General features: G+C 36.9%; 2 protein-coding genes across 4 annotated transcripts; one reads left to right on the forward strand and one right to left on the reverse strand.

Annotated features, from left to right (window-relative positions):
• Window positions 1-7,627: 7,627 nt before the first annotated feature.
• On the forward strand, window positions 7,628-12,180 carry LOC107807998 (cell division protein FtsZ homolog 1, chloroplastic-like). The gene is given in 6 exon segments (NM_001325815.1): window positions 7,628-7,867; window positions 8,943-9,042; window positions 9,458-9,687; window positions 10,623-10,790; window positions 11,524-11,757; window positions 11,914-12,180. Coding segments are annotated over 6 exon segments (1,239 nt in total).
• Window positions 12,181-13,862: 1,682 nt separating this feature from the next.
• On the reverse strand, window positions 13,863-21,145 carry LOC107807999 (syntaxin-52). 3 transcript variants are annotated; one of them, XM_016632480.2, is made up of 7 exons: window positions 20,996-21,145; window positions 20,696-20,746; window positions 18,275-18,495; window positions 16,801-17,006; window positions 16,611-16,711; window positions 16,438-16,482; window positions 13,863-14,212 (listed from the first exon to the last, which is right to left on the reverse strand). In XM_016632480.2, exons 2-7 carry the CDS (start codon window positions 20,741-20,743, stop codon window positions 14,081-14,083), a joined length of 753 nt encoding a protein of 250 aa, XP_016487966.1. In that variant the 5' UTR covers window positions 20,744-20,746; window positions 20,996-21,145; the 3' UTR covers window positions 13,863-14,080. The 3 variants fall into 3 exon arrangements, with proteins under 3 accessions (XP_016487966.1, XP_016487967.1, XP_075075939.1); XM_075219838.1 differs by lacking the exon at window positions 13,863-14,212 and adding an exon at window positions 14,650-14,805; XM_016632481.2 differs by lacking the exon at window positions 20,696-20,746 and having other exon boundaries at window positions 20,996-21,139.
• Window positions 21,146-23,887: the final 2,742 nt, after the last annotated feature.

The following is a 23,887-nucleotide window of genomic DNA, read 5'->3' on the forward strand; positions in this document are numbered from 1 at the left end:
TCATTTCCTGGTATAGGGTTGATTGTTAAGGAAACCCTGTAAGCTTGTTGAGTCCTTCTTAGGTAGCGCGTGGACGTTGACTCATTAAAAACCTTACCGGCAAAAACCCATTTCAGGATAAAAACCCGGTCGAAGGAAAAGTGTGCAACGGACGCTGTGAAATCTCAGGGCGCTCGAGCTGAAGCGGCATCCCGACTGCCTTGGCCACTGGCCTGTGCAAGAGTTACCGTGAGGTAAAAGATAGAAAAAGGGAGAGATGATTATACCTTAGTGGCGATGGCGCTCTTGGGTTCCAGCGTTCGTTTGGCGGATGCGATGTGGTCTCTTTTTTGAATATGGCCGAGGAAATGCATCAAACAATCATGTGGATGACGTGTTGGGGCTCGTCTGCTTTGTTTTTTTTGGTTGTTTCTCTTTCTCAGGGCTGGTTTTTAGCTCGGTTGCTGAGAAATTCCCGAAGGTGCCCGTTATCGAGTAGCTAGGCCACTTCCTCTTGGAGTTGCCTGCAATCCTCGGTTCTGTGTCCATGCGAGTTGTGAAACTCGCATATCAAGTTGTAGTTCCTTTGGGAAGGATCCGTGTGTATAGGCCTGGGTCATCTGGCATCCCTGATTTTGTTGATGGCAAACACGATATCTGATACATCGACGTTGAAGTTGTATTCTGATAGATGAGGTGCCCCTATTGGCCCTGTGTCCCCATCGAAGCCACCTCTGTTGATGGGTCCCCGAGGGTTCTATCCTCTGTTCACCAATTGGTCGTAACAAGGTGGATTGCGCTTTGGAGCGTTTCTCTTATTATCGGGGTATGGCTGGTACCTCTCTTTATTTGATCTTGGCTCCTACGCCAAGAGCCTGCTCGGGTATACTGAGCCCGAAGGGGCTCCCAGCTAGTCATCCTCGACCCTGATCTTTGACTGGTATCGGTTATGGACGTCCGACCAGGTTATGGCGGGATATTCGATCAGATTCTCTTTTAGTTGTCTTGAGGCCACCGAGCTTCATTCATTCAGGACTTGAGTGAAGGCCTGCACTGCCCAGACATCGGAGACCGGGGGTAGTTCCATTCGTTCCATTTGGAAATGAGACAAGAATTCCCGTAGCATTTCGTTCTCCCTCTGTTTAATCTTGAATACGTCGGACTTCATTGTTGCTACCTTGATGGCACCGGCGTGCGCCTTTATGAAGGAATCTTCTAGCATGGCAAATGAATCTATGGATTTAGGAGCTAGGTTGTGATACCACATCATGGCCCCCTTCGAGAGCGTTTCTCCGAACTTCTTCAGTAAGACGGACTCGATCTTGTCGTCTTTTATGTCATTGCCTTTCACCGCACACGTATAGGCAATGACGTGTTCGTTGGGATCTGAGGTCCCGTTGTATTTTGGGAGTTTTGGCATTCTGAACTTCTTTGGAATGGGTTTCAGAGCCGCTTCCTCTGGGAACAGTCGTTGTACGAACTTCTTCGAGTCTACACCCTTCACGACCGGGGGCGAGCCCGGGATTCGGTCGACTCTGAAGTTATAGGTTTAGACCTTCTTATCGTTGGCTGTTATCATTTTCTCGCCTGACTCGATCTTTTTGGTGAGGTCCTCCAGCATTTTCACGATGGCAGGATCGGCTACTGATCCGTTGTTGCTCGATCTCTCCGGTACCTGTTCAGCCGGGGGAGTAGTTTCCGGTGCTACTGTGCTGAGAGTCTTCGGGTGGCTTTACAACTGAGCGATAGCCAACTGTTGTGCCTGCAACATTTCAAAAATAACATGAAGACTAACTTCTTATTCTTCTCGGGCTGGGTGTTTCGGGCTTCCTGTTGGTCGCCATGTTGTATGCTCCTATCGGTGTGTGAGGTTTCGTCGACCTGTTGCTCGTCTTGCGAATCCGCGTCCGCTGGAATCGGTCCAGGTGCATTATCGGGGTTCTACGGTGGCACGCCAGCAACTGAAATAGCCACAGCATTTTCTCCATGGTTTTTGAGGTTGTCGTTCTCGACTCTGTTCACTGAGCTGGACATTTTGACCAGAAATCGAAGATCTTGGACAAGAAAAAGTGTGAAAGATAACTTGCATTTGTGTAATGAAACTAGCAAGAAAATAATCACTATTATTTTTAGCCCCACGGTGGGCACCAAACTGTTTACCGTGAAAATGGTAATAACAATTAAATTTGTTAATGGGACTCTAAAAATACGTGATCTATTTTTATGCTAGTTGTTAGAGCAGATGATGCTAGGCGTATGAAGATAAGAGATGAAATGCGAGCTAAAATAGAACTATGATCGAACTGAGAGATCAGTTATTCTGGCCTCGAACTGGCCGATGAGGGGCCTCGAGGTCGATGCCTGGACCCGAGCTCGAGCTATCGGGGGTAACCAGGAAGGGAATAACAGTTAGGATATCATTAAAAAGAGGCTCTTTATGGCCAATATCAAGCGATAAATGATGAACAAGTATGAAAACAATAAATGAGAGCGGTAGTCTCGAGTGTGTAAGTTAGAGAGAGAAGAGAGAGAGAGAGAGTTATTATTCATCTTGTGTAGAATGGTTGGAGCAACATCAGCCCCTTACAAAGTGGTGAGGATCCCCCTTATATAGGAGGGAAAATTCAGCATAGTACAGAATGCATTAATTGTAAAGATATGGAGATGGGATGGCTAGACATGATATTTGACTACACTGGTGTTATCTACTCACCTCGGGAATTTCCCATCCTCGGGATCATTGTTGGGTCGAACGTAAATGAACCTCGAGGGAGAGAACTCGACCGCAACCCCACAGCCTCGAGATATCGATATGACTCCCCGAACATACCTTAATGACGAGAAATCGGACCCTCCAATTTCACCATATACACTTTCTTTGTTTGGCTTTGGCTCCTTTGCCGGAAGCCTGCTAGGATATATCAAGCCCGAGTGAACTCCTAGTTGGTCGTCTTCAACCCTGATCTTTGATTGGTATCGGTTGTGGACGTCCGACCAAGTCACGACGAGATATTCGACTAAGTTTTGCTTCAACTGCTTTGAAGCTACCAAGCTTCGCTCGTTCAAACCTTGAGTGATGGCCTACACTGCCCAATCGTCGGAGACTGGTGGTAGTTCCATTCGTTTCATTTGAAAGCGAGATACAAACTCTCGCAGCATCTCATTCTCCCTCTGTTTGATTTTGAATACGTCGGATTTCCTTGTAGCTACCTTGATGGCACCAACATGTGCCTTTATGAAGGAATCTGCCAGCATGGCAAACGAGTCCATCGAGTTTGGGGCTATGTTGTGATACCACATCATCGCCCCTTCTGAAAGTGTCTCTTCAAAACTTTTAGTAGGATGGATTCAATATCATCGTCCTTTAGGTCGTTGCCCTTCATCGCACAAGTGTAAGCAGTGACTTGCTCGTTGGGGTCCGAGGTTCCGTTGTACTTCGGAAGATCGGGCATTTTGAACTTCTTTGGAATGGGTTTTGGAGCCGCTTCGTGTGGGAACAGCTTTTGTATGAACTTCTTCGAATCTACACCCTTCAGGATCGGGGGTGCGCCCGAAATTTGATCGACCTTCTTGTCGTTGGCTTCTATCTTCTTCTCACCCGACTCGATCCTCTTTGTGAGGTTCTCGAGCATTTTTATGATGGCGGTGTTGGTTGCCGACCCGCTGTTGCTTGATCTTTCTGGTACCTACTCGGCTTGGGGAACTGTTTCCGGTGCTATCGTGCTTAGTTTTCTGGTGGCTTTGTAGCTGAGCAATTGCCAGTTGTTGTGCATGTAACATTTCAAAAAAAACGTGAAGGCTAACCTCTCGTTCTTCTCTAGCTGGGGTTTTCTGAGCTTCTTGTTGGTCTCCTTGGCATACGCTTCTATTAGTGTGGGAGCTTATATCGACGTGTTGGGCATCGCGTGAGACCACATCCGCGGGGATTGGCTCCGGCGCGCCCTCAGGGTTTAGCGGTGTTGCGCCAATACCTGGAACAGCTACACCATTCTCTCCATGGTCCTCGAGACCATTGTTTTCATACGCATTCACTGAGTTAGACATTTTGAAGTGAAATCAAAGATTCTTGGACAAGAAAAAACGTGAAAGATAACTTGCATTATGTAGTAAACCAGTAAGAAAATAATCACTATTATTTTTAGCCCCACGGTGGGCGCCAAACTGTTTACCTTGAAAATGGTAATAACAATTAGATTTGATTTTGTGGTTCTAAAAATACGTGATTTATTTTTATGCTAGTTGTTGGGCAATAGATGCTAAGTGAAAGATTAGAAGATAAGATAAGACTTGTAGATAGTGTAATAATCAAACCGAATGGATGGAAATCGGGGCCTCGAGCTTGAGTCGGATGCCCATCTAAGGGAAGTCGATGGAGGGTTAACAGTTATGATAAATTTGATGGCGGCTCTTTATGGCCAATAATGAGCAATAAATGAAGAACAATTAATGAAATATAATAAATATAAGTAAGACAATAAATGTAAGCAATATGATCAAATAGAAAGTATGTTTGAGTTAGAGAGCAGAAAGAATGTTCTTGTATATTGAAGATTGTGTATCAGATCTAGGGGGGAATGACAAGGATCCCCTTTATATATGAGGGGGAATCCCAACATAGTACAAATGAATTTATTACAAAGATATGGGGCTGGTGCAGCCATTTAATGACATGATACGGGTTTGAACTAGCCTAATAGACTTTGTCAGCTCTAGTCATATGCCTTGGGAACCTCACATCGATCCACCGTAGCTGCTATTTTACACTGCCTCGAGGCCAATCATGGTTTACCCTCGGGGTCGAAACCTTGAGCTGAGCTTCGAGCCTTCTGGGGGCAGTTTCTACGAGGCGCCTTAATGATCGTAAAATCGGACCACCGATTTTTACCGTATACAAGGTTGAAAACTTATGAAATGTAATGGAAGATTGAAAGAAAATAGGTTAGAATCACTTGCCAATGAATTGGGGAAGAAGAGTTCTTGGAAAAATCGCCTCTAGGGTTTTCTAGTTTTGAAAATTTGAAGAATAAACAAAAATCCCGTCAAATGCACATTTTGATCAGGTCCATGTATCGCAATTGCGTTGCGAACCCGCAAATGCGGATAAATCTTTGCAAATGCGAAGTATGAACATTCCTGCTGCCTTCGCAGATGAAAACAAAATGTTCGCAAATATGAACCTGAGGGGATCGCAATTGCGACCCCAAATCTCGCAAATGCGAAAGTCCACCCCTATCCCATTGCTCACAAATGCGAAATTTTCTTCGCAAATACGAGGCTCGCATTTGCGAGCCAGACCTCGCAATTGCGAAGTCTACAGACCTGATGCACCAGCAGTCCATTTAAGTTCAAAAACACTCTATAGCCTATACGAAACTCACCCAAGCCCTCGGGGCTCCAAACCAAACATACACACAAGTACCAAAATATCATAAGAACTTGTTCGCGTGATCAAATCACTAAAATAACACCTAGAATTATGAATCGGATACCAAATCAAATGACATTTTTAAGGAAACTTATGAATTTCTATTTTAACAACCGGACGTCCGAATCACGTCAAACCAACTTCGTTTCTCACCAAATTTGACAGACAAGTTATAAATATAGTAATGGACCTATACCGGATTCTGGAACCAAAAGACGGACCCGATATCAATAAATTCAAACATTGGTCAATTCTTTAAAATCATTAAACCTTTAAACTTCAAATTTTCAACAAAGTACGATAACTCGAGCTAGGGACTTCCGAATTCGATTTCGGGCATACACCCAAGTCCCATTCACGATACGGACCCACCAAAACTGACAAAAATATGTATCCAGATCCGTTTGCTCAAAACGTTGACCGAAGTCAACTAGGCAAAATTTTATATTTTATCAATTTTTAACACAAAAGCTTTCCGAAAAAATACTCGGACTGTGCACACAAATCGAGGAAGGCTTAAAGAATCTAACGGAGGCTTCAAAACACGGAATTAAGGTCTAAAACTCTTGATGACCTATCGGGTCATCACAAATCCGATCCGAAAATCTAAAATATTTATCTAATCCAAACTTTAAAATTTGATCCGATCCAATTTAATTCGGATTGCATTTTATAAAATTCAAAATCCAAATTTACAATCCGAAATGTACTAAATTCGATCTGATCCGACCGATGCACAACCCTACCTGTAGGTGTGCTTTTTGCTATGTGCTATATGTTAGTGGAGCTACGTACTTACGAGATGATGAGCGTACATGCATGTGCTAGATTTTAGACACATCCAGGTAGACTTAGATCTATATCATGTGTCGTTCTTTTAGGGCATGACCAAAATTTGTCACTGTCTCCGTCCCATTTTATATGATACTTTATGTTTTTTGAAAGTCAAATTGACTAATCTTTGAAGCTAAATTGAATTAGATCAACTAAATATTTAAAAACTATATGAGAAGTACTATTAGTTGCAATTCTTCTCATTAGGGGTGTTGGTGCTTATCAGACGGATAATTACACTTAAAGATTCGGCTTAATAGTTATCGAATTATAAATATAATAATCCGCTAACCATCCAATAAGACAATGGGCGGACTGGTATCGGATTACCGATTATGGGCGGTTATCGGGCGGTTTATCGGCTAAACCAAATAGAAAACTTTTGAACAATTATTATCGTACGGCCATAGTAAATGACATGTCGATGCTTTCAGATTAATGTCGGATTCAAATTCAAAAGACTGTCTTGTTAATCTAACAATATTTTTGAAGAGTCCTCTTTCAATCTAATACATACAAGAACTACTGATAAAGAAGACATAACAGATACCAGCTAATCCATTCAAAGAATATAGTTCCAGTTTATTGCACTGTACAAAATCAAGATGAGCATCCTAAACATGAAGAAAACTAGCTTCATCCATCTTACTACAACTTCGCCTAACTTTACTGTGCTATAATATGAGCTAAATGTCTGGCTTTTATCATTTCAAGTTGAACAGCACAAAAAGCTCAAACCAGCAAAACCAAAACAAAAGAAGATGCAGAGTCGCCTTACACAAGGGTAAAAGTATAAATATAAAAATTCTTAACGGGCCGACGGTTAACTCGATAAGAAATTTGAGTAATCCGCCCTCAAACCGTTAAGCCGTTAATTATAAAATCTTAATCTGTTCATCATCTATTACCCGATAATTCGATACCAATAAGTCAATAAGCGATCGATTTGATTCGATTAACGGTTTCGATTCGATTTTGAACGGCTCTATAATTTAAAAGCAAAAAAGTATTACACAAATAGAGACGAATGGAGTACTACAAGTTGGCGTTTGATCTTATAAAAGTATGCAATAATTATTTTTCTGTCTTTTTTGCTAAAATTTCTCACATTTAGATGTTCTATTGATTTCTTCTACTTGTTTAATTCCCTCTAAACATATATGAGACACGAAAATTTTGATTTCAACTCTAGTAAATTGAATAAATTAGATATATATTTCATGTGAGAAAAAACTCTAAAATAGACAACACTGGACACAAAAATAAATCTACTATGGTTTGATTTTTTTATTAACAAACCGTTGGTTTCACTTTCTTTCAGGTAAACTCCCTCATCTCCCCCAAATTATCAAAAGAAAAAATAAAAAAACAAAACCTTTTGATACGTCAATGGCCATGTTAGGACTCTCTTCAAACACAGGAATCGATATATTGTCTTCTTCTTCCAATTCCTTATCATTTTATCATAGCACTCGCTTCACACAATGCTTCTCTCCGAAAAGCCTCTGCAAACGACAACGACGAAGATTCAGCATCTGCAGTTCCTTGTCCTCTGCCAAGATTAAGGTTGTCGGCGTCGGTGGCGGCGGCAACAATGCTGTTAACCGTATGATTGGCAGCGGCTTGCAGGTTGGAAAATTTTATTTTGTGTCTCATACAACTTGACACTAGTGTAACATTTTCGTGAACCCAAAAGTGTAAGATTGGGCAAATTTGTGAGACAAAAAGAGCCTCGTACAACTAGCATAAGTTGTATGAAACACAAAATAAAACTTCTTGCAGGTTATTTGCGTTGATGGCTTTTTTTTTATGTATATATATCTCCATTTTCACCTTTCCCCCATTTTTGCATTCCCTAAATTTTGTTGTTTTCTTGTGTCTCTTTGTGCAACCTCACAAAAATTAAGTCTTTGTTCATATGAATATCAAATTGGTTGGTTTTCAATTTATTTAGTATATGAAATTAGCATACAGCCTTCGCAATACAATTGATTACTTGTTCTGAAATACTAATGGATCTTGCAGCTGCTTAATGACAATTTTCCTAAGTGGTTACCAAAATTTATCCTTCTAATACTTTTTATTTATATTTGCATAATATTGGCATGAGATGATTTAAATGGAGTAACGTGGTCACTGAGGATTCATATAACAGACTCCAACTTGTTTGGGACTGAGGCAAAGATATCATTTTTGTTGTAACTTGTTTTAAGCACAACCACAAAATCACCCTTTTTCTTCAATCGAGTTGAGATTTGCTTTTTTGCTTAAACATGATGGTATACTATGTCCACTCAAAGATGCTTTAGCTCCGGTTTCTTCTTGACTCTGTAATGTTCTTATGATGGCCATATAATGCCTTTTCCAGCAAAAGGTCTATAATATGCAATGGATCACATGGTTGTGTACTTCGGATTCAAATTATACTGTTGCATTGTATTCTCATTCTGGAGTTATGCAAACTTGTGGGGTAGGAAGAAAAGCTAGAAATCACTTTTATTGACTGTTTGATCTGCCCTTTCTATATTTATTACTCGGTTTCTTGCCTCTTCTCTGCTAATTAGTTGATCCGCCCACCATCAAAAACTCAACCTTTTCCCTAAAGGCAAATATACTCCAATTCTAGAACATTTTATACCTCACATTTAGCTGTTAGCATCTTCATTTCACATGATAAATCTCAATGTTTCATGTTCATTAATAGGGTGTTGACTTTTATGCTGTAAACACGGATGCTCAAGCATTGCTGCAGTCTACGGTTGAGAACCCAATTCAAATTGGAGAACTTCTGACTCGTGGACTTGGTTTGCACCTTTTCATCTATCTGTAGAGAAATTTATTCTTCAGAAGCTCTCTTTTAGAGCAGCTATTTGTAAAGCTATTGTAAAGCTAACATATAAGATTTGTTTTTTTTAATATCATAAATCTTGTTGGCAAAACCTTAGCAAAAGAATAGCAAGACGGTTATAGTATGATACTCAGCACAACTCCAGAGACAGCTATAGATTATTTCTTTCTCCTTAATCCAGAGTCACTCAAAAGATGCAAGTCTTTTGCTTTATTTATGTGATAATTTGAAGTCATACATTGCTGTAGCTAGCAGGATGCATTTGTTTGCTAATATGTTTTGAGGCTAGTGTTCTTTGTTAACATAAGCTTTTAACCATTTATTTATTCTGTAGCATGGGTTGTTCATAAAAGTCACTTCTAGAAATGCAGGTACTGGTGGCAATCCTCTGTTGGGGGAACAGGCAGCAGAGGAGTCAAAGGAACACATTGCAAATGCTCTTAAAGGTTCGGATATGGTGTTTATAACAGCAGGCATGGGTGGCGGTACTGGATCTGGTGCTGCTCCTGTTGTTGCTCAAATAGCCAAAGAAGCAGGTTATTTGACTGTTGGTGTCGTCACGTATCCATTCAGCTTTGAAGGACGTAAAAGATCTTTGCAGGCAGGTGCCGTTTTCATCCTCTTTGAAGAAGCTAATTGTGATTGTTGCTCTCCTGAACTTTTGGAAATGTTTATTTTATGACATTTAAGTGACATCCAAGAATAAACAGGTAGGACATTTAAGGGAATAGAAGAAATGTAAGAAATTAAAGAGCATGCAGTTAAAAAGGATATAATTTGGTCGTGGTTCAACTAATTGCTAGATCCAAAAAAATGGGGTTTCTATCCCTCTATAAGAACTAGAAATATTTGCGGTTAGATGCAATTTAATATCCATAAAATCTGCGAGCATGGTTAGTGTGGAATTCACTTAGTTTAAATATTATGCAGAGTATGACAACGGGTTGGCTGAGCAAAGAAAGGTTGTGCTGGGAAAGAAGATAGTAGGGTAGCATGATGGTTGTTTGGAGTTGTTTTTTAAACGTGTCAGTGAATTTTTACTAACTGATGCTTCAATTTTAAGGCATAATGCCAATGGGATCCAAGGCATCTTAGGGCATGTTAAGGGGTTTCTATCAAAGTAAGGCAGAGTTCCTGGATACCACGTAATTAGGTGCAGATAGTTGTTATTTTCAGGCGGAATGGTGAATGTTCCTTTCCTGGTATGTGGGAAAATCCGCTGTTTGGATCCTCCATACGGAAGGTTTGGGGGTGTGGTTTACCATATGTGTGTGTATGGGGGTTTGGGGGGGGGGGGATTGTGTTGATATACACCAGCCTTTATTAGAAGAAAATGGAAATATTCATAAATAGGTGGCGGTTGGTGAATCTAAAGGATTTTGAGTACTTTTGAAGGCAACATTTTTCAGTAGTCTAAACCTTAACAAGATGCTCAGAGTTCTAGTAACTCGTTGATTTTTCTTTTCCGTGCCACTATCCTGTGTTCCTATCTCCCAAATTATTTCAAGATTATAATTTTTGCTTAATGATCTCCAGGCTTTGGAAGCAATTGAAAAACTTCAGAAAAATGTAGATACTCTTATAGTAATTCCCAATGATCGTCTTCTGGATATTGCTGATGAGCAGACACCACTTCAAAATGCTTTTCTTCTTGCTGATGATGTACTTTGTCAAGGCGTCCAAGGAATATCTGATATAATCACTGTGAGTTCCTTCATCCAAATGCAGTATCTCTTTATCTGCTTCAAGGAAGTTCTTTTCTAAATCAGCTAAGGTTCCACAGAAGTTCTTTTCTTTTTCTTTCAGTATCTGTTCCACATAAGTTCTCTTTTGAAATTTCATGGTATAGTTTTCTTTATATAAAACGTATATGCTGAGTAGAGCGTATCGGAGACAAATGATTCATATAGCCAACTCAACTAATCCCCTCTCGATCTCCCTGTTATGAAACACACTTGCGATCACATTCACAGTCGTAGAAATAGGCCTTGTTATTTTGTTGTCAACTAATCCCCTCTAGATCTCCCTGTTATGAAACACACTTGCGGTCACATGCACAGTCGCAAAAATAGGCCTTGTTATTTTGTTGTCAACATTGCATGTTTTCTGACTGGAAATAAGGTGCAAAAATGTTAAAAATATGCTAGCGGAGAGTGCAGGATGCCTTCCTCTCCTGAGTCCATCCAGTTTAATATCATCACTGTCATTAGCTGCTTCTATGTTTTGATTAATGACCATCGGATAGGTTTTCTGAATTAAACTTATATCTCCAGAATGTTATGTTTGTCTAATATCCTTGAAGGGTTTAACAAATTAAAACTGGGTAGTGACATTTGAGATAATTACTAGATAGCATGTTTTGAACATTATTTCACTAGATACTTATTTATAGATCTGGATATAAGGTTTATTGTTAATCCATTCATTTTGGTTGCAGATACCTGGGCTGGTAAATGTGGATTTTGCAGATGTTAAGGCAATCATGAAAGATTCTGGAACTGCTATGCTCGGAGTTGGGGTTTCTTCCAGTAGGAACCGTGCTGAGGAAGCAGCTGAACAAGCAACTCTGGCCCCTCTCATTGGATTATCAATTCAATCTGCAACTGGTGTTGTATATAACATTACTGGAGGAAAAGATATTACTTTGCAGGAGGTGAATAAGGTGTCCCAGGTGCGTCAAACTTTCTTTTACTTGTTTTATTTTCCTAAACCTTCAACTATACATGTAGTTTCACTCTATTCCAAGAAGTTCTTAAAAGAAAACCTTCAGCTTTCACATACAAAGCGGTACTTTTAATAGTCATTGCTTGGCAATACTTCCTCACAGGTTGTCACAAGCTTGGCTGATCCATCCGCCAACATCATATTCGGTGCTGTTGTGGATGAGCGCTATAATGGAGAGATCCAGGTGACTCTAATTGCAACTGGTTTCGCACAGTCATTTCAGAATTCTCTTCTAACTGACCCTCGAGGAGCAAAGCTAGTTGATAAGAGCAAAGGAACCACAGAAAGAACGGTATCACCTGATACCTTGAGGTCATCAGAGTCTCCTTCCACAAAACCTCGACCAGCTGCTCGGAGGCTGTTCTTTTAGCTCCTTCTTAGTTTGTTATCTCTCCATTGTTATTTTTTATTAATGATTCTTTTTTTTTTGGGGGGATTCCTTACACTTATTTGTACCACAACGGGTCAGGTCTGATGAGTGTACCTGATTATTTACACTTACATGTGGCTTTATAAATCATGATGAGTTTTATTAGATGCATACCGTCTCTGGTCTGTTTTTCTACTACAACACGCCTGTAACATTTTTGTATCAGCTGATTATTTCCTCTCTAGCAAAGCATGGGATTCATAATATATCAACTTCGTTAAAGTTGATTGCTGTTGTAATTTTCACACAAACAATCTATTTATAACTAGTTTTTTAAGGTTTAACCATTCTGTCATGGATTACCTCAACTTTTTATCAAGTTTGGGCTAGAAATACCGTTCCTATTGGCAGATATAGTCCTTAGAATTCACAACTGAAGGTCAAAACCATTCTGGACATAGTATGTGTATGTAGTGAATCCTTATAAGATGATGTTTTTGGTACGACAGGAGTCATTTTTCACGAGAAAGTCATAATTCTGGTGTATGGGTACGTAAGATGTTCTTCTAGGAAAATATTTTCTATCAAAAGGAGGGAAATGACTTCACTCGCTTATGAATGGAAGTCATTTTTATAACTATCGTAACTTCTAATTTCATCTCACTTGCTTCAACAAACTATTATACATTATTATCAATTTTTATACTCAAAAATTTCAGCAGACACTGTTCGATTTGCTTATATTTATTTTAATCTTTAATGTTTTGTGCTTTGATATTTTTTAGTCACCAATCAAATATCTAAGGAAATATTTTTCATGAAAAATGATTTTCCATCATAGTAAAAACACTTTTAATGAAAAAAGACATGTCTGCAGCAAGCATTCTATTATCAACAGCATTCTATTCTATGACAAAAGACATGTCGCTTCTTTAAATCACAACTTCAAGAAATCGGATTAAATCAATATCATTGTCTATTTGATGCTAAAATTAGTTATTTTAATTGCAATTTAAGTTTTACTGTACTAAATATATGGATGTTTGATTTTTTTAAGATTACCTGTAAATTGTGCGATTCACTTCAAGTAGCATGTGCTTACCTTCTCAATTTTCGAGGCATGTGCTTACCTTCTCAATTTTCGAGTCAAGCGCCATGAACCTTGTGACTTTTTTGCACTTTTCGCTTTTAATAATACTATGAAAGATAGACAAAAGTAAAGCGCAAAAATTATATAATTCTCTTATGAACTGATAAAGGTCTAAGGAGGAATACGTGCTACCAAAACTCAAGTGGGTGCCGAGAAGTCTTTGACCCCAAATATCCTCCGAGTTCAAACTCGAGTGACATTTTGTGATTAGTATCATATTTGAGGAATGGGTTTAGTCCTCATGTGGTCGCAATTAAAATCCGAAACGGTCATTTTTTAGCCAAATCTGGACCCGTAACAGCAAAGTTTTAAAGACTTTACATTCAATCCAGGAGTCAATCAACACCTCAACTTAAAGGACCAATAGGTTAAAAATTCTTGGAAGAACAGTACAGACAATGTGTTTTCTAATACAAAGTTCCACACAAATTTGATTATGATTCATGCGATTGAAATATTAACATTTGCTCCTCACAAAGAGGAAAGAATTGCTGCATAATTAAAGATGTCCCTTAGAAAAACGGGGAAATAAGCTTTTAACAATTTTTCAAGTTTGAAAACATGCCAAGTGGAACATGAGCTTAGAATATGTCATCAATACAGAAAAGTCAATTATCACTATCATGGAACATATCAAATCACCCAAGCAATGCATGAAAAGAGAAGCAGAGGGAAGACTTAAGTTCTTGCGAGGCACACTCGATGTACATAGTTCTTTTGCATTTACAGTTTACCTTTTCTTCCACCCATTTACAAATACTTTATCAACATATATATAACTGCAACAAGTAGTACAATCCCAATCACCGATAAAAGCATGCACAAGCAAGAGCAACCACCCTTTGTGCGTTTGTTCAAAACTGCAAGCTTCCTCCCAACTCGCTGTTTAATTATCAGCAACAACAAGAGGGAACAGTAAGTTAAATGCGAACAGAGAATTATCACCAAGACAGTATTGTAGAAGTAAAAGATAAAGGAAAGAACGCCTCGGCCCAGACACTATCAATGTCCTCCAACTCGCACAGGTGTGCATAAAAGCGGAAAACTGAAATCTTTCATCAATATTACCAAGATTCATAAGATATAACAGCTTTGTTAACATGCATCGAGGTCTCTTATACTCTCCCATCCAACAAAGACACCCAAAGTTTTCCAGGCCAACCTCTTTATTCTCCTAAGAGCCAGAGCTGGAAGTTCTTTGACCATGAATATGATGTTTAATATTTTTTTCTCTGATTGCAAGTTCATAAGTATCAAAATAATATTACATTTTCTTTTCTTGTGTTCTCTTTGTTTTCTTTGCCACCCAAAGCTCCTAGACAACATGCTTTAATATCAAATGTGGATGGATCCAAAGCTTCTGGATAAGATTGTGGATTCGAGTAACTCTGTAATTTGCAAACTTCCCTAATTTCCAAAGATGATGGCATTTCCCCTTTCTTCATCAATCATGCACACTTTTTGAGACTATATAGCTATATTTGCACATCAAACAAAATAGATCATGCATAGAAGTAGTTTATTTCACAGTGGACAATTATAAGCTCAAAAATTCTAGAAACTTCACCATGTCTATGAGAATCCGTGGTGCACAACACTATGTTTAGTAAAAATAGTTAGTTTGTCCTTCCTCATCCATGTGTGTACTCCAGGAACACATGCCCCTCTTCTCCCTTTTTTCTTTGGTGCGGTAAAACATTAGGTTTATACATGAAGATTGAATAAACGCTTAAAGGAATAATCAACTTGCTTATAGCATGTTTGGCCAAGCTTCTTTTTTGCTAAAAGTACTTTTTTGGTCCAAAAGTGCTTTTTTCTAAAGTTAGGTGTTTGGCCAAGCTTTTAGAAGGGGAAAAAATGTTTGTGTAGAAGAAGAACAGTTTTAAAAAAGTAGTAGCTTTTTCCCTAAAGCACTTTTTTTAAAAGCACTTTTGAGAACAATACACTTAGAAGCACTTTTTTAAAAGCTTGGTCAACCACTAATTGTTGTTCAAAAGTGCTTTTCAAATTAATTAGCCAAACAGAAACTACTTCTCACTAAAAGTACTTTTTTGAAAAGCACTTTGAAAAAAACATTTTTCAAAATAAGCTGATTTTAGAAACTTGGCCAAACAGGCTAGTCTCATCGCTTGATTCCGTACATATGGTGCATAGCCTGGAACATATTTGGAATTGAACAGTTGATGACAAGAATGGTTAAAGAGATGCTACTGAGGTTGAAGTCAAAGAGCTTGAGGCAGAGGAGTAGAGCGTATGAAGCAAATTCTTCAGCACCCATGTGAACTTAAGGAAAGAGAGAGAGCAATAGAAAAGAGTTTGAAACAATTAAAGCACCCGTGTCCCTATTAGTGTCACAATCCTATTTTTTGTTTCTGGATTACATGTTCGTAAAAAATCACGTTAAAATGCTGACCAAAAAATCAAGTTAAAACACCTTGTATGTGGAGATTTCCTATCAAACCGACAAATTGTTACCTCAATAAAAAAGGATAAATTTTGCTTAGAGCATTCAGCGCCAATCCAACCCCCACCCAAAAAACCGACAGTAAAGAACTTGTTTTCTAGGGTCATAAGCCACACATATTTAACAATTATCAATGTCATCAAAAGGGACCCATTAACTCTGCCTATGTACAAAGCATAGCCTTTCCTGTATAAATGAGGCAGGCTGCAGTAGGTTAATGGCTAGAGTAACAAAAAGTTAAAATTATGAAGAATGAAGAATGGGGATTCATATAGCGAAGGGACCCAAATGGTATTCACTTCAACACTCAAACTCACTTGTCAGTTCTTCAAAATCAACGAATGACCAAAAGCCAGGAAGAAAAGGATGTTGTGGGGGTGTAATAACTTAATTTAATATTGTTCCACAGGTATCATATACGAACTCAACATGGAATAGCTTTTTTTCTTTTCTCCAGCTAGATGTGACATGCTTACTTATCCCAAATGATGGACCTCCCTAGAATATTTTCATGAAAGCTGAAAGATGTTTGTAGACTCTTAGTGAAGTTATTAAGTGCAATATTCAGAAAAATTAGTACCAAGGTTAACAACCAACAATATCAGGTTTGCATGAGTTGTTTCAAAAGCGACAAAGTTGTCACCTGAAGTCTTGAGTCAGTAACATCAACATGTTCATCCAGGTCATCCTGCATTGAGTCAGACAACGAAAGCAAGATGAAGTCAATATCCAAATTCAATAGTAGAAAAGCCATATTTCACATGGAAAATATCTGTAGAGGTAGTTCAGTAGGAACCAGCAAAATATAACTCATACAATGAGTCTTGTTTGCAAGCCTAGCTCCTCATTAACAGCCAATGCTATATGTTTGGTGCTTATCACAGTCTCCTCTAATTTCTCAAGCCCCTCGTCTTGTTCTGCATTAATAATAAAGCCAACATATAACATACGAATGAAATAGAAAAGCCAATAGCAAGAGAAGTTTTCAAAGTATATAAAAACTTGCCCTTCATAATTTGCCTTTGAAGACCAACAACACCATAATTATCAAGGCCTGTAGTTCTGCTCATAGCATCTGCTGCCTTTTTTTCTGGTCCAAGCAAACTGTCCCTATTGGCAAAGTTCGACATATTCAATGTGGAGGCCATTTGGGTTGCTTTTGATTTTAAATTTGCAAGCATATCCTTCCGACGATTCATCTCTTTCTTTGTCCTGCACACAAAGACGAAGAAGGCTTAACAAATCTATACAGAAGCGACATATAAATAGTAATGGCTATTAGGCCTGCTGTTGTCAAAAGCTCGTTTGAGGCGCGCTTAAGCCCTGAAGCTCAAAAAAGTTCAGGGAATGCACTTCGCCTCACTTAGGTTGCGCTTCAGTGTAGGCAAGGCACTAAAGCGTGCGCCTCATTGCCTAAAAGTTCTACCTTGAATAAAGCGGTACAAATAATAAATATGATTGGCAAAAAGATATATTAATTGTTTCCGAAATCATTATGAATGAAATTGTCACTTGTTTCTAGCATTACATATATATTTTTATTATTTTTTTCTTCACTGCGCCTTTTTTAACTAAAACCCACACTTTAATTGTGTTTTGCGCTTAAAGCCCTGATAGACTAGGAACGCTTTTTAATGTTTTTCGCCTTTGACGACACTGATTAGGCCAACTTGTTCAAAGAGATATATGGATAGACAATTGCTACAAATTCCTGTAAAGCTTGCCCCCTCCCCCCTCAAGATTTGAAAGGATACTATTTCCAAAGTACAAAAGTAAAAGTTCTGCAAACTAACACAATTAAGACTCTGGACATTGTTAATAGAGACTACAGAAGAGAGCCTCGGGTTATGGAAATAATTTCTCTTCTATAATCCTCCATGTGGACAATTCACCAACAACTTATGGATAAAACAAGGGATGACTTGTATTTGCTATCCATTTTCCTAGTACACCCTCCATTTTCCAAATTGCATGTGTTATGGTGCTTTACATTTTCAAGGGAAAGGAAGAAAATCTTTGACTTTGCATAATTCAGTAGTTGCAGATTGAGTATGCATAGCTCATGATAAGTTAGGCCAATTAGTTGTATTAGATCAAGTTTTACTCGCTTCATTTTTAAGTGTAAAAAAGTAACCAAAGAAATATTTGATAGCCCAATATTTTCTTTTTTCACATGGAAAATTTGATAGCCCAATTTTAAAGTGGATTAAGTATGGCTCGCCCTGGATATGAAGCCAAAATATGATTTCAAAAGAAAATACTACCAGAAACACATTTTAGTTAATATAAGTATTCACTATCATGAAATAAAGGTATACTCAATGCACGTCAAATACAACTATCCACTAGCTGTTTAGGAACAGATACAAAGTTTGCTAACAGCACGAGAAGAGAGTCATATGAACAGGTTGCCAAACTACAAGAATTTGATACATTCAAACAACATTATGCAATAGAAGACTCAGATTAAGAAAACTCACAAACGTTCCATTCCAGGAAGCTTAGAGTCAATAGACTGTAAGCTATCAAGCCTAGTTCCTAATATTGTGATCTTCCTCCTTATTGAAGATGAATGACGCTGTGCTTCTGGGCCTGTTGTGGACAATGAACTTCTTTCAGATATCATGTTGCCGATGTCATCTGTGAGTTTTACTGCTTCATTATATTCCCTGATCCACGAGTCCCCAGAAGAAGCCATTCCCTGAAGAGACATCAGAAATATAAGTATACAAACGATGAATAAGAGCACGTCCATGTCAGCAAACCCTCCCTCCCCTAAAAAGGAAAAAACAACTTTCTGTCCCCCTTTTCTGCCCATTGACAATGACTTGACTAATCAAAAAACACTGCAATGGAACTGTAAGAAGACTTCATCAGATGACATGCACCTTCCTTACCATCACTTGATATGCTTTGCCACAACAACAACCGGGAAAAAGAAAAGGATGGCAAAACAAAGGGCGAGGAACCATGTTTAAGTAAATCCAAAAAACTTAGGGTGTGTTTGGTATGAAGGATAATATTTTCCAGAAAAAACAATTTGCCCATGTTGGTTGGTTTAAATATTTTGAAAACATATTCATCGTGAAATCATTTTCTTCCAATTGAAGGAAAATGTTTTTCTAAGAGAAGTGAAAATGTTTTCCAAAACTCTTTTTCAACTTTTCCCACCCTATTCCCCATCCCCACCAACCCCCACCAACTCACTCCCACACCCCACCCCACTCCACCCCACCCCACCACATCCCCCTAACCCCACCACCCCTAACCCCACCCTCACTACCCCAAACCCCCACCCCTCAACTCCCCAACACCACGCCCACCCCCTTTACCCATTTCGTCTCTCATAGCGTTTGGCTAAGCTATATATTATTTTTAAAAAATTCTACTCACTAACAAAACACTAGAAAATATTTTCCGGAAAAAAATTCCACTCACCGACCAAACATGGAAAAATAAGCGATAAAACTACTCATTTTTCAGGAAAATATTTTCCTTCATACCAAACACACCTTTAATGCCTTATATTTTTCCAAACCATGTGCACCACTATCCACCTTTAGTTAAGAAGACATAAAGAAACTAGAGGAACATTCAAGACCAGAACTTGGCATTTGTTTCACCAAACATGTCGTTTGTGGTTCTTTACAAAAGTATGTAAAACCTTAACTCCTTCCCAACTCTCCACAATGAAACAATCAACATAGCACCAGAAAGAAGATAAAGGAAAAAGAAATTAGAATGAAAAGACTAAATCCCCTATATAACCTTCGACCAAGAAACAATCTAGCACTTTATTCATATTGAAGAAACAATCGACAAGAACAGAGAGAAGATGGAGAGGAGAAACAATCAGAGCGACAAGCCTAAATTGCCTATACAACCATTGACCAAGAAACATGTAGCACTTAATTGATCTTGAAGAATGGACGCATCTTTACCAGCTTCTTAGTGATCCTAGAGCCGGCTAGAGGCAAGCAGAGAATTCAACTAAAGGAGATAAAAGGATAAAAGAAGAAACCCATAAACCAGCAGCAACAATTGCATTAGCAAGTAAATTGTTGTCAAAGGCGTAAAAGTTAAAAAGCGCTTCAGGTCTATTAGAGCTTTAAGCGCAAAGCGCAGTTAAGGTGTGGGCTTTAGTAAAAAAGGCGCAATGAAGAGAAATATAAAAATATTTATGTAATGCAAAAAAAGAGTAACAACTTCATTCATAACGTTTTCCTCAACAATTAATATATCTTTTTGTCAATTATATTTAATGTTTAGTACCGCTCCATTCAAGATTAGAACGCATGGGCAATAAGGTGCATGCCTTAGTACTTTGCCTACACTGAAGCACACCTTAGGCGAGGCGAAGTGCCCTCCCTAAGCTTTTTTGAGCTTTGGGGCTTAAGCACGCCTTAAATGAGCCTTTGACAACATAATTTGCAGCTAGAAAGTAGCAGGTGCAATAGCAACTAACCCACTATCAAGAACAACAAAATCTTCAACTACAACTTAGAGAAAAATAAAGAATAACACCAGCTATTTTAGACATCCTAAACATAACTGAAATTAAGTGATAGGAATATGTGTATGTCAATCAGCTATTGCGTTGAAGTTAATGTACAGCTTGCTTCCAGAGATAAGCTAATTACTAATTTTCTTCTTCTTTTGCCAACCATGGTGTCAAGACTTGCTTGCACACACATCTACTATCCTACCGAGTACCTACTACCTCCCACCAACACATGTACCGGATACCTCTGTCACCAAGGCATAAGCAGATATGAAGAAATCACCTATGTTTTTTTGCCTACGCTGGGATTTAAGTGCTAATTTTCCCTTCCAGAAGTATAAAATTGGGCTACAAAACATGCTAAATGGCAGTCAAAGCAGCAACAACTATATCAAACAACCTGTAATTCCAAGTCCACAACAGAGCCTGTGCCTCGTACCATCAACATATACTACAAGAGAACCACGAAATTAAGAACTTTAATTGTTAAATTACAACAGGAAAGAGAGAAAAGATCAGTAGAATGCTAAATAATTGAGTTTAAACACCAGAAACACCAATTGCGGGTGATTAAATGCACATTCGAGTTAATTAAGTTTAACAATCAAGAACCCATTAGGAACAGTTCAATTAGGGAGAAAAAATATCAGGATCATCAATACAGGCGTATGTAATATGTGAAAGGCAGAAAAGATGTTACCGTTTATTGGTGGAACTGAAATTAATGGTGAGGTGAGAGAATTTACAGAGGCCGAATGACTTTTTAAGGAAGGAATCAGCCTACTTTCCGGCAATGTTTGTCGAGCTTTATTGTCGTCGTCGTCACGCCCACTCGGACAATGATAACTTTAGAATTCTCATTATGAAGCGACTCTTTTGAATTTTTTGTTTACGATTTTCTTTTTCTTTTTTCTCTTTTTTAAAAAAAAATATATGTTTGTGCCCCTCTGGTGAAAGGGTTGGGTTCCACTTGCAAGTTGCAGCGGAATATGCACGGCGTTAATTGTAATGAATCCTCTAAGGTCGGTTTGGAAAGTTACGGTTAATTGAAATTGGTGTAATTACTACCAGACTAGTAATCACACACAATATAATATAATAATTATGATGTCTTGTTTAATTTTCATAATGTAATTACAGAATAATTACAAGCGTATTATTTGATTGTACAAGTGTAATTACACAATTAAATTAAATTTTGAATAAAATAATTATAAACTTAAAAGTTAATATATAATAATTATATGCCAATAAATAATTTTTCATAAGTATAAATGATATTAGATTTGGTATTTAAGATGTATATTTTTTCTTGAATTGTATTTAAGATGTATATTGTTTCTTGAATATACATTAATAGTAATCATATATTTATAACTAATATTTTAAAAATAATTGATATATATTTTTCATTAGTAATATTTAGTTTAAATAATTATAGAAACTAAAAACATATGTCTTGTAAGAAACACTATGGAATACATGTTTGATAAAATAATGTCATAACATTATTTAAATATTTGACAAAATTAATCTATCAATTCTATATATAAAATAAACAACATGCAATGTGAAATAACAAGCCAATACTATTAAAATAAATAAATTAGAACCATAAATATACACACAATTTTAAAATTCAAAAATAAAAAATAGTTTAACATATGTCAAATTCCAACATAATAAAAATAAGTTCTAATACAGCTTAATATCAGGAAACATAATAAGTTTGTAAATCCATTCAACAACGAAATTCTATTTTAATGACATCACACATTATATGCCAAGTTTGTTAATGACTCATTATTTCTAATATTATGAGGTGTAGTTTCAAAAACTAGAATAATAATGCAGTTACGCTAAATGAAAAAAATAAAAGAAATAAGAAATAAAATACACGAGAAATTACATGTAATCACAAGAAGTAAAAGTAAAGAAATAAAAGATAAATAATGTACAAACAATAAAAATAAAAATAAAGTAAAAAGTAAAAATAAAATAAAATAAAAACTAAAATAAAAATAAATTAGAATAATGAAAATAAGTTATAAAGAAAATAAATTAAAATAAAAAGTAAAGAAATTATAAAGTAACCTTGTAATTACATAATGTAATTACGACCAATTCTCACCTCCCCTTAAGAATTGGACAGTGCAATTACGCCTCTCCAATTACATCTAATTCCTTATTGACCAAGTAATTACCAAACTGTGTAATTACATCCAATTACACCAAATCCAATTCCTAGGTGGCTTTCCAAATAAGCTTTAAATATCTTCTTCCTTTTTTCTCAAAAAGAAATTACTTAACATTTTGCACTTTTAGTCCTCAAATACCCAAAAAAAAAATGGTCTTTCCGATATATGGCCAAGTGCATTTAACCTTTTGAAATGTATGCTTTTGATTCATTTGCTTGTGAATTTTCACAAATTTAAGGAATATTAGTTGAATTATTACTTGGGGAGTCAAATAAGGTTTTCTTTAATCATATCCTTATAAATAGTTTTTAAATATTTTGAATTGTTAACTATTTTAGCTATAGTACTTTTATGTAGTTTCTAAATATGTAAATACTAGAAAAAAATTAAAGAATCCATGTCCGATTTCCAACTAAAAATTAGTTAACGTGAACCTCCTACTGCGAAAAGGTTCAAACAAATTAAAACATAAGGAATAATCCTTGAAAAAATATATTAACTATTGAGATATGTCCAAAGAAGTTTCCACAAAATTCGAATAGATTGTAATAGTAACGCTAAACCTAATCTATACTCTATACTATATTAAAAGCACAAAGGCCCTTAAGTCGTTCGCCTTTTTTACTCTTTAAAATATAGAGTTCACATTAGACAAAATAGTAATTAAAGTATTTCATTAATATTTAGAAATAATTATTTAATTAATTCTCCTATAATTTAGGAATAGCTATTTAATTATTCTCCTATTATTAACCGTCTAGGAAAGGTAATAAAAATTTTCCTAATTTTTTTCCTATTCGTTCTACTCCCTACGTATGTTGGAGTAGTTTATAGCTTTAAGGTTTTGGAGACCTTTTTTGTAGTTAAAAAAATTCTGCCTAACCTAAATTTTCGCCCTTATGTTGGAGTATTGAATGCGTTTATTTTGTTAATATTTTTTAGGTTTAGGAGATTTTTTTGGTTAAATTTTTTTGCCTTAAATCACACACACAATTTTCTTTTTGGTTAGGAGACTTTACTATTTGGTAAAATTCATATTATGTGCTTTGCGTGTGCACCTAATCTCAATATGTAAGTATACTTACTAAAAGTTATATTCGAGTATAAAATAAAAATTTTAAATTTTTGAAATCGATGAATATTCAACTTTTCAGTTTTAGCAAGAATACATAACTTTTAAAGATCTAAGGGCAATTCTAAAAAAATTGAAAAGCTATTTTTAAGTTCATTTTAATAGACAGAATGTAATATTTTTTCTTTCTTGCGAGCAAAATACATGTTGTTATATTTTTTTAATCAATAAAAATATATATATCAACTATTATAAAAACACAAAGCCTCATAGCGAAATATTAATAAACCTTTTTACCCTTAAAAATAAATTTCAAATAGGA

This window comes from Nicotiana tabacum, chromosome 8 (assembly GCF_000715075.1).
Source record: "Nicotiana tabacum cultivar K326 chromosome 8, ASM71507v2, whole genome shotgun sequence".
In the NCBI taxonomy this organism is placed as follows: domain Eukaryota; kingdom Viridiplantae; phylum Streptophyta; class Magnoliopsida; order Solanales; family Solanaceae; genus Nicotiana; species Nicotiana tabacum.

Coding starts and splice junctions, on each gene's coding strand:
- LOC107807999 (XM_016632480.2), bottom strand. CDS start 20,743: ATGTTGATGGTACGAGGCACAGGCTCTGTTGTGGACTTGGAATTACAG. Junction 16,712..16,800: donor TCAAAGGCAAATTATGAAGG/GCAAGTTTTTAT, acceptor TTATTAATGCAG/AACAAGACGAGGGGCTTGAG. Junction 14,213..16,437: donor TTACTGACTCAAGACTTCAG/GTGACAACTTTG, acceptor ATAATTAAACAG/CGAGTTGGGAGGAAGCTTGC.